Source organism: Phaseolus vulgaris, chromosome 2, assembly GCF_000499845.2.
Source record: "Phaseolus vulgaris cultivar G19833 chromosome 2, P. vulgaris v2.0, whole genome shotgun sequence".
NCBI lineage: Eukaryota > Viridiplantae > Streptophyta > Magnoliopsida > Fabales > Fabaceae > Phaseolus > Phaseolus vulgaris.
Genome location: NC_023758.2, coordinates 46,124,605 through 46,134,825, shown reverse-complemented (window position 1 = coordinate 46,134,825; position 10,221 = coordinate 46,124,605). Strand labels below are relative to the sequence as shown.

The 10,221-nt window shown below is 33.9% G+C and overlaps 2 protein-coding genes across 4 annotated transcripts; one reads left to right on the top strand and one right to left on the bottom strand.

Moving 5' to 3' along the window:
• The first annotated feature begins 924 nt into the window (after positions 1 to 924).
• On the top strand, positions 925 to 4,272 carry LOC137812671 (mitogen-activated protein kinase homolog MMK2-like). Of its 2 annotated transcripts, none has more exons than XM_068614821.1 (7): positions 925 to 1,103; positions 1,204 to 1,426; positions 1,528 to 1,657; positions 1,992 to 2,129; positions 2,642 to 2,974; positions 3,482 to 3,665; positions 3,769 to 4,272. In XM_068614821.1, the coding sequence occupies exons 2-7, from the start codon at positions 1,242 to 1,244 to the stop codon at positions 3,942 to 3,944; spliced, it is 1,146 nt and encodes a 381-aa protein (XP_068470922.1). In that variant the 5' UTR covers positions 925 to 1,103; positions 1,204 to 1,241; the 3' UTR covers positions 3,945 to 4,272. The 2 variants fall into 2 exon arrangements, with proteins under 2 accessions (XP_068470922.1, XP_068470921.1); XM_068614820.1 differs by having other exon boundaries at positions 926 to 1,089.
• A 271-nt stretch (positions 4,273 to 4,543) lies between these two features.
• Positions 4,544 to 7,191, bottom strand: LOC137812670 (probable polygalacturonase). Of its 2 annotated transcripts, XM_068614819.1 has the most exons (7): positions 7,137 to 7,176; positions 6,638 to 6,994; positions 6,184 to 6,522; positions 5,969 to 6,089; positions 5,709 to 5,883; positions 5,519 to 5,589; positions 4,544 to 5,415 (listed from the first exon to the last, which is right to left on the bottom strand). In XM_068614819.1, the coding sequence occupies exons 3-7, from the start codon at positions 6,517 to 6,519 to the stop codon at positions 4,709 to 4,711; spliced, it is 1,410 nt and encodes a 469-aa protein (XP_068470920.1). In that variant the 5' UTR covers positions 6,520 to 6,522; positions 6,638 to 6,994; positions 7,137 to 7,176; the 3' UTR covers positions 4,544 to 4,708. The 2 variants fall into 2 exon arrangements, with proteins under 2 accessions (XP_068470920.1, XP_068470919.1); XM_068614818.1 differs by having other exon boundaries at positions 6,638 to 7,191.
• Between the last annotated feature and the right edge of the window lie 3,030 nt (positions 7,192 to 10,221).

Below are 10,221 nucleotides of genomic sequence, written 5' to 3'. Positions count from 1 at the left end.
ATCTTCCTCTCTAACACTGTCTCCTTTAGTTTCTTTCGCAATTATATAAATGTCAAAAGAGAAACAGTTTTGAAGGTAATAATTTCGTGTTGATTATACTCCATGTCTTTTTCATTAGACTGCTACAGGTTCGTATTCTCTCCATTTTTTGCAGCTACATATAGTGAGTTTTGTAACTTACACTTGACATGTAAAATTGCAGGATCTAAGTTTTTCTGCATTGCACAAATGGCTGAATCTGATGTATTATGAAGCAAGTCAAACGCTGATCTTCCACGTTCGCTTGCCACATTTTTTCTAACAATGCTTTGCTTCCAAGTTTTCAACAAGATAAGTTGCATCATATTTTACACACGCATTGAAAATTGGAATACAAAACCAACACTTGAGTGGATCACCATCCAAATCCTTTCACACACCACACCCCACTAACAATTACCACAGAATTTTGGAAGAAAAGAAGAACGGATTTCAAACAAAGAAGAAACAAATGGTGCACACTTTATTTGTGTTGAATTGGCCTAAAGCCACCAAAGCAAGCACAGAGGTTCCGATCGAGCATCACATTTTTTATAACTAACCTTTTTCATTTCATGTTCACTTAGTTCGTCCATTTTTTTCCCTCTTCATTTTTCACACCATAAAGTACAATACGTGGTGTACTTTCAAGCACGGTACACGTTTCACCATGCAACTTATCACATGCAAGTCGTGAACTCAGAATGAGACGTGGTTCTGAGAGGTACACACCTAAAAAGGAAAAGGAGCCAGGTTTCTATTTTCTAGAGTTTTAACAACGCATGAATGCAAGTTAACAAACATCTCGTGATAAATCCTATGCTTTAAGAGATCACGTTACATTTTATGCTTTTACAGGTAGAATGATCAATACCAAGTAGCAAGCACATGATCTAGAAAACGCCATTTTCAGATTTCAATTAAAAGCTTTCTTACAACTCACTTATCCTACAACTACTTTTTCCTTTATGATATGTTCTACAACCACTTTTGTGTATGTGTCCAAATTATCCTGAACTTTGGTCTATGAACACAAGTATCTTCTAGTTTTTTATACTAATTGGGTGGAAGGTAGTTCTATTTACGTACGTTCCCATCATCAACTAATAAACTCAACCAGTGAAAAATGCTATTTTCTGTTTACTATTGGGTGGCTTATTAGCTTTTGTAATTTTGATTGAAAAGGTGAAGACCCTTTTGCTCTTAGCGTCTGAACATTGATCATGGCCACAAAAGGGTCAAGCTCTTCTGCTGCTGCTTCAGCTTCTGGGGATGCAAAAATCAAAAGGGTTCTCACACATGGTGGTAAATATGCTCAGTACAATGTGTATGGAAACTTGTTCGAGGTGTCTTCCAAGTATGCGCCTCCTATTCGCCCAATTGGTAGAGGCGTTAATGGCATCGTCTGGTAAGTGTTTTATTTCCTTCTTCAAATTACATTTGATATCTGCTTCTTTAGTATGTGCTTGCAAATGGATTTATGTTCTCTTCAACAATATTTTTTGTTAGTGCTGCTGTTAATTCTGAAACACACGAACAAGTTGCCATCAAGAAGATTGGTAACGCATTTGACAATATAGTTGATGCTAAGAGGACATTGAGAGAAATCAAACTCCTTCGTCACATGGAACATGAAAATGTAAGTGCTCATCTCTGTGTACTCCTGCAACTGAGTACATGGTTTTTCAAATATATAACATTTTCCTAGTAATCATGAAGCATTTGTGTCAATGTGTTATTTTTTTTCTGCATATATCCTTTTAGACAACTATCTTGCTAGAAAATAAATTTTCTTACACATAATAGCACTTGTGTGTTTGTGTGCTCTAGTACTTGTGAGAGAGTTCACCTAATTCAATCATATTCAATTGAACTTTGATCTCTTCTTGTCTTTGTTTACATTACTGAAGCTTGTTCCCTATTTACAGTTACCTCTCTGTTTAAAAACTTAAAATTGCTATCATCTTTCACAGATCATTGCCATCAAGGATATCATACGACCCCCCAAAAGGGAGACCTTCAATGATGTATACATTGTTTACGAATTGATGGACACTGATCTTCATCACATAATTCATTCTGACCAAACTCTTGGTGAAGAGCATTGCCAGGTTTTGCTCAAATGATACTATTGGATCTTAATTACATGTGTTTTAAACCTTTAGCATATAATTATCCAATATTTTTATATAACATATCAGTATGTAGTATCTACCTCTGGTTACAAACAATATAGATATAACCCTTCTAGGCTTCTGCTGTTGTCGGTTGTTAGCAGTTGCTTTTTTGTTTAAATGTTTGAATTAAGAATAGCTTTGAGTTTGGATTAAGATCACAAACTATAGACTTAGCGTATGTGGTTTTAGCATTCTTTTAAAGCAATGGATAGTTTTTATTAAGATGTTAAACCGGTTAATGCAATTAACTTTATTTAATGTTTTTTGTTAAAAAGAATTAAAATGAACCCTTCATAAACATAAAATACAAAATTAAAACTTTTAAAATTTAATGTAACAAAATGAAAAAAATATTAAAACGTAAAGGAATAAAGTAATATTTTTGTATTTTATTTGATTGAGTTTGAAATTAAGCATGGAATTGATATTGGAAGAAACTCTTGCAGTACTTCTTATACCAGCTGTTACGAGGGCTGAAATATGTGCACTCAGCTAATGTTTTGCACCGTGACCTTAAGCCCAGTAATTTACTAATGAATGCAAACTGTGACCTTAAAATTGGAGACTTTGGGTTGGCAAGAACAACATCTGAAACGGATTTCATGACTGAGTATGTAGTCACACGATGGTACCGTGCCCCAGAACTGCTCCTTAACTGTTCCGAGTACACCTCTGCAATTGATGTTTGGTCTGTTGGGTGCATACTTGTTGAAATTAAGACCAGAGAACCTTTGTTTCCTGGGAAAGACTATGTTCACCAATTAAGGCTTATAACGGAGGTATGATTTTGGTTTGGTGCTTCCAATTATGATCATGCAAAGTTCCTAACTCATGTATTCCATTTCCTATATGTGTCATTACCTATATACCTTTTGAATGTTGTTATTATCAAACAACTAGAGAAATGCATAGATGCTCATAGTTTAAATACCTTTTTTTTGTCTTTGCAAATATATCAGTTTTTGTTATTAGTTCCTGTAAATTTATTTTTTGACACCTATATAGTTTAAGCACTTCGATCTGTTTTGTTGCAAAAGTAAAAAAGGTCAAGCATTGTCACATATTACCATCACATTACAAAAATGCTAACTCAACAATACTGGATGGAATCAATGCGCATTATTTTGTAAAAGAAGTTGATAAGGACCAAAAAGGGAAGTTTGAACTTTTTAGGATCATCAAAAGGAAAGTTACAAGAATAAAAAATGGATTGGTATATTTGCAGCAATAAAAGGATATTTAAGCCTAACACCATTCATACATTATGTTTTCCTTTTGTACAAAAGTTATTAGGTTCACCTGATGATGCAAGCCTAGAATTTCTCCGAAGTGATAATGCCAGAAGATACATTAGACAGCTTCCACAGTACCGGAAGCAAAAATTCTCCACCAGATTCCCTAACATGTTGCCTGAGGCATTGGACCTGTTAGAGAAGATGCTTATATTTGATCCAAACAAACGCATTACAGGTATGCATTAGTTCCATTACAAGACAGGTTTATGGTCTTCCTAGGTAATAATATAGATGGCCTCGTTTGTTTCATGTTTGTGAGGTATTTTCATTGTTTGCAGTTGATGAGGCACTATGTCACCCTTATCTTTCATCACTCCATAACATCAATGATGAGCCAGTCTGTCCCAGGCCATTCAGTTTTGATTTTGATCAGCCAACATGCACTGAAGAGCACGTGAAGGAGCTCATTTGGAGGGAATCAGTGAAGTTCAATCCAGATCCACCCTGCCAGTAATTCTTTCTTATTTGTATAAATGTAACAAGATGAACCTCTTTCCCCTTAAATATATTGCCTGTGCAACACCAAGACGATTTGCTAGGGACAAATTGAAGTTCTCTTTTCTTGTAATCTAGTCCTACACCAACGAAGGTATGGAAACAAATTTCTCCTGGAAAATGGGTAATCGTTAGAAATCTAGTTGGATGTCACAGGCCTTTATAAGAGTAATAAAAAAGCTGTGTTGTATTGTGCTCGCTCAAGTTTTCTTTTGGAGGTATAGGGAGCACGGAGCCTCTCTCTTATTTCATGACAATTATCTTTAAATGTCACTTTTCAGTTTCAATGTTTGGATATGATATGACACCGCTTGTTACATTTCAAGTCTAAGATGCTTGACTTTAACGTATGGTGATTGGCGATTCTTCTTGTGAACTGATTGACCGGTTGAGTGTGGCAAAGTGATATGTTAAAGTAACACTTAAGTAAAGAGTTGTAATGTAAATCAACAAGTCTGCACAATGAAACTATCTGCCTCAGCAATACCAATCAAAAAATTATGTTACTTTTACCTATTTATATTTTGCAATGTTAAAGCAAGAAGGAAAAACAATGAATTTCATAACAAGATTGAGTATTTATTAGACTCATTTATATATCATTGTTGCCATTGCCCTTGTACAGAGTCTTTATAAGTACACAATGTTTTAAATACAATTTTTGAAGTGTAACATCATTTGCATTGGACTGTTCCCTTGAGCTGCGCCATTCCCTTTACATTATCATAAATTCCTACTGTAAGTGCACGTTTGAACCTGGACATCTTCAATTGGCAAACTTTCTTCTGGGAAGGTACATGCTCCAATATTCTCTTCTCCTTGTTCTGGCAACAGATTACATGGTGCAGGAGTGACATCGCTTGAAATCCCATCAATATCAGTGCAAGTCCATGGAACTTTTTTAGCCTTCTTTGCCAGTTGAATGGTTACATTAGATATGCAGATTCCAGTAAAAGGGTCACCAGAGATACCCTCCAACCTCGCAGCCATAGTGACATTCTCAGCAACCATATCACGATAGTTTATGTTCTGAATCACAGGAAGTGCATTAGGATCATACTTGTCATCAGCATGGGACCCGTAATTTCCTGTCATCCAAAATGCCCATTTCATGGTTTTCATGGTCATTCTTCTGACATATATGTCCTTAACATATCCTCCTCTTCCTACAGCAGTTTTGATTCTAACCCCTGATTCTGTATTGATGGCTACAATGTCCTCAGCTCTCACATCTTGGATCCCACCAGACATCTCACTCCCTAAAGCAATCACAGCACTGAATGGAGAAATACAAGTGAGTCTTCTGATTACAAGTTGCTTTGTTGGCATTCCATAAGCTATACCATACTCATCCCAACCACTCTTCACAGCCACACAGTCATCCCCGGACACAATATAACAGTCTTCAATTCTTGTGTTTGTGCAAGAGTCTGCGCCAAAACCACAGACCTTAGTATGTTTGGCCAAGTTATTGATAGAAATATGAACTGTTGTATTATATAGAATAAGACATGGAGAGGTATTCTAACTTACCAGGGTTGATTCCATCTGTATTTGGAGATGTCACAGGAGCAAGAATTGTGACCCCTTGAACAACAACGTTGCTGCATTAAATTTCATATGTTAATTAGAAACAGGAAACAGTATAGTAAATTTCCCCTCAAGGGAGGTTGTGGAGTCAATTATTAGATATAATAGCCTATAGGTATAGAAAAGGATGAACCTGCTGTATACAGGATGAACATTCCACGATGGAGAGTTCACCAAAGTGAGATTGGATATCTGAACATTATCTGAGTACATTATTTCAATCAGGTAAGGCCGGGTATATTTGAGCTCCCCCTTGTGGAATTTTTGCCACCACAGATCACCTTGTCCATCCAATGTTCCATTGGCCCCTAAACAAATTTGGATTCAATAATTAAATGAAGTAAATTTTTAGTTGGACAATATTTGTAATATCAAAAGCTTAACTTTTACTACCAGTTATGATTACATCAGTGAGGTTGGTCCCAAAAATTAGGCTGCTAAACCTTCCACCTTGGGTGTCCCTCCCTCTACCGTAAGATGGCAAGGGATCAATTACTGGCCAGTCATTTTCATCCTGATACAACAGTTTCAAAACAAACACAATATCAATACACTTGAATTACATTAAGTGAAGAATAACTTAACATTAGCAAATTAAGCTACTAGACCTGAGAGGCGAGAATCACAGCATCCTTGTGTAGGAATAAAGTGAAATGGCTGGTGAGATTGAAGCTGCCAGTTAACCATCTTCCTGGGGGAACATAAAGTTGAGACCCTCCACTCGATGCATACTGACTCAGATGATCTATGGCTGCCTGAAAGGCTTTGGTGTTCAAAGTTGTTCCATCACCAACACCTCCAAATTCTTCCAATGAGGCACTATAAGCTCTGCAGCTCATAGCACAATACTCAAAGTAGTCCAGAACCGGAGCTTTGCGGCTCTCCACTACAGCCACGTTTGGCAAAGCAACTAAAAGAACACATAATGACAGCAACACATCCATGACCTGGCAAACTTCAAATGTCAAATAATCCATATGTAATCCAAAATGTCAAAGGTAGATGTTGTTTTACCTAACGCTAGGACAGAAAGATAAGAGTAAAATGGAGTGGTTCTTGTACCTGAATTCTTGAGGGGAGAACTGGTGCGGCGTTAAGCTATTGGTATGTTTACACAGAAGGCAATGTTTACATATATATATAGTGCTTATTCTGCTTTATGTTTGCTTTCTTTTTGTGCTACCCCACATAACAGATTTCTGATTCATCATGTGAATGTGATAACAGGAACGTGTCTTGTAAGGTGATGTTTCCAAATGTAGCCCGTCAATTTCTTTTGGATTCAATTCATTGGACTAGATGGTGTGTGAGAGATAAAGTTTGAACACAATTACTCATCCCATTATTACATTTTAGTTGGAATTTGTGAAGTCGAAGCTAAAAAAGGAACACAGCTCTATTGTCACGAGTGCAATATTTCTGCCAAAAGTAAAACAAAGAAATAAATTAGATGTTTTCATTATTGAGTTCGAAAACTGATAATTCAGCATGTGATTGTGATATTCCGAGGTGTGAAGGAAATAATGAATTGGCATGAGAATTTTGACAAGATATTCTCAACTGAAGAGTTTGGAAGACACGATCCATTATCAGTGTTGAGTGCACTGTGAATGCATAATCCACCTTACATTATTTAAAAATAATTATAGAGTGTAGTAAGGGTAGAAGGCCAATTAACCAATTTGAGTTCCACTATCATTTTTTTAAGGTTAATTTATTGTATGTTATAATGTGTGGTTGAGCTTCTCTAGTCCCCCACTTACATGCAAGGACAAATATGATGCATTTTGTTCCTTAGAAGTTAAAGTGGAGCACAAGAAGAGTGGCGTGGGCAATAAACCATGCTGTATCGTGCATCAATAAGTGTCTTTTCTTACACTGCTAAATAATATTCATACTTCACTTATCTCCCACTATTCATCTGTGTTTCATGGGTGGACATTGCTACATTATTGCTACATTTCATACTTCATAATGATAATAACATTGAAAAAGAAATAATTTTACATTGAAATTGAATAATTTTAAGATTATATTATTTTACATCAAAATTGTAAATTGGTGTTTTTCATTATCCAATAATCTATATAAAACTGTAGATGGAGAAGTTTTGAGAGTTTTTCAGTTTCTTTATCCTTAATTTTTAATAATGAAGAGTAGAAGTAAATTGATTGCATAAATTAATGTGGGAAGTTTCACATTGGGTGAAAATGGATTGGGTGGGAAATAGCATTCTTTTGTTGGGAAGTGGTCCCACATTGTCACGGAACTTTGTCGAACATGTCTGCATTACCTTCCATTGCCACTCTCGTGACTGAATTCCTAATCGCAGAAACAAGACGCTCACATGACACTCTTCCGTGACTGTGATGCCCACTTCCCCATGCCCCAACGTCACAGCTCAAAAGTGCTTTTCTTCACCCAATTTTTTTTTGTCCACTTTCCTCATTAATATTATCATCGGAAAATTTTCTAAAATCATTTTAGCTTATCATCTAATCACATTTCCCCATAATAAATCTATTCATTTTTGTAACAAGTATTTTAAATTTCATTTTCACTGCTTTGAAGACTGATGTGATTTTCATGTTTTAATCAAGAGCTTTCAAACGAAAGCGGATGGATGAGAACTACTCTATCATTTAAAAAAAATTGACTTTTTTTAACATGATTTGTTGCAAAAACCTTTTAAACTTTCATTAAAACTATTCAAACATAGTGTTATGTTAAAAAAAATACAAAGAATAATTTTATTTTATTGTTGCATCATAATCAAAGTTGAAAATGTAAAAATTGGGTCTGATTTTGTTGAAAGATGCATAACCCACCTTGAACATAGTTTTTGTCACACTCATATCTTCATTTGAGCTTAAAGAGTTACATCTAACTACGAAAAATAGTTTTCAGACATGATATTTTACTTTTAACAATGTAGAACTATTCGTTCTTTGAATATGATTTACAGTTTAAAAACTCAAGACATGAAAACTACGTCAACAGAACAAAAAAAACCTCATGTGAGTTAGTTTTCCACATTTAAAGATACAAAATGTGGGTTTCACTATATCACATATTCTTAAAAATTGTGGATGTCATGATTTTGGACTTGGCCCAGTAGGGGTCATTTCTTTCTGCACTCCTATATTTTCTAAATGCAGCCTTATAAATTTGAAATTTATAAATTCACCCTTTTGCAATTAAATTGCTTAGAATAGACCTTCTTGGTTGTGATATGCTTGGTTGTGGTTGGAGGAAGGATTGGGTTCTTGCACTGGAAGTGTGGTAAGCTTCTTTTTCGTTACAATCTTCTTTGGTATTTAATTTTCGGACCCTGTAATCTAAAAACTTTATCATTGATATTTTAAATAAGATTATGCGTTTGATGTTCGTTTCATTTCAAGTTTTTGACCATCAAAAAGTGAAGGTTGAAGAAATAAATATAAAGGATTAATAATATAAAATAAAGTATTTAAAAAAGAAAAAAAAAGGCTAAGCTACAATATGTAGAAAAGGCAAGAAACCAAATTAATTATAAATATATCTCAAAAAAAAAAACTTGTATTCATTAGCATAAATATGTATATTTTCATTTAAGAAATTATTTTTATTGTTGCTCGTTATTTTTGTAAAAATGAATTGTTATATATCAACCAATCATGGTTGTATTCTTCTTAATTTTTTCTTCTTGCGAATTTTAATCTAAGTCATGATGAGTTTGGTTGAGCAACTTCATAATCTTATTTAGGATTGACTTATATCTTTTGACTAAGCATAATTCTAATAGCTAGAAAATAAATATTTAAATAAACTTGATTGTACCTTCTTGAAAAATACTATTAAGATTGGGTTTGTTAAATGCTCATTACAATAATATTATTTAAATATTTTTGTTTAAATATGTGGAATTGAAGTGTATGAAATATTTTAGTTTAATTACTTCGCTACAAGAAAATAATGAAATAAAAACTAATTTTATATAAAAAAAAATAATTAGTTATTATAGTGACTATATTATAGACCAATTTTAAAAACTAAAAAAAAATTGTTTCTAAATTAGTTTTTATTTTTGTTAAATAGTTTCTAAATTGGTATCTAATTAACTACCAAAGTTTTAACTACTAGTTATTTAAATTCTAAATTTGGTAGCAAAAACTTTGGTAGCTAATTAGATACCAATTTAGAAACCACTTAGCAATAATAGAAACTAATTTAGAAATTATTTTTTTTAGTTTCTAAATGGTTTCTAATTTAGTCATTATAACAACTAATTATTTTTTGTCTCTAAAATTGGTTTCTATTTCATGATTTTTTTTGTAATGCTTTGTGTATGATTTGTATTAAAAAATTGAACTTTAAGCACAATTCAACAAAATTGACTCATAAGGTGAGATTTGTACTCACTTATATACTACGAAAATGTCATCATCTCTAGTTGATGTTAGATCTTCAACACAACTTTCTTACATCGAAACATGTCAACTTGTAAGTGTGATTATATATTTATGGGAGCGGGCTAAAAAGTTCAACAAACTCTCTCACTAGTATAAAATATACTTTAAATGACTTTGATATTAAGAGGTGAACTTCAATCCTAACTTAACTAACTCGCAATGTCTTCATCACTAGTTGATCTCCAACAATTTGTG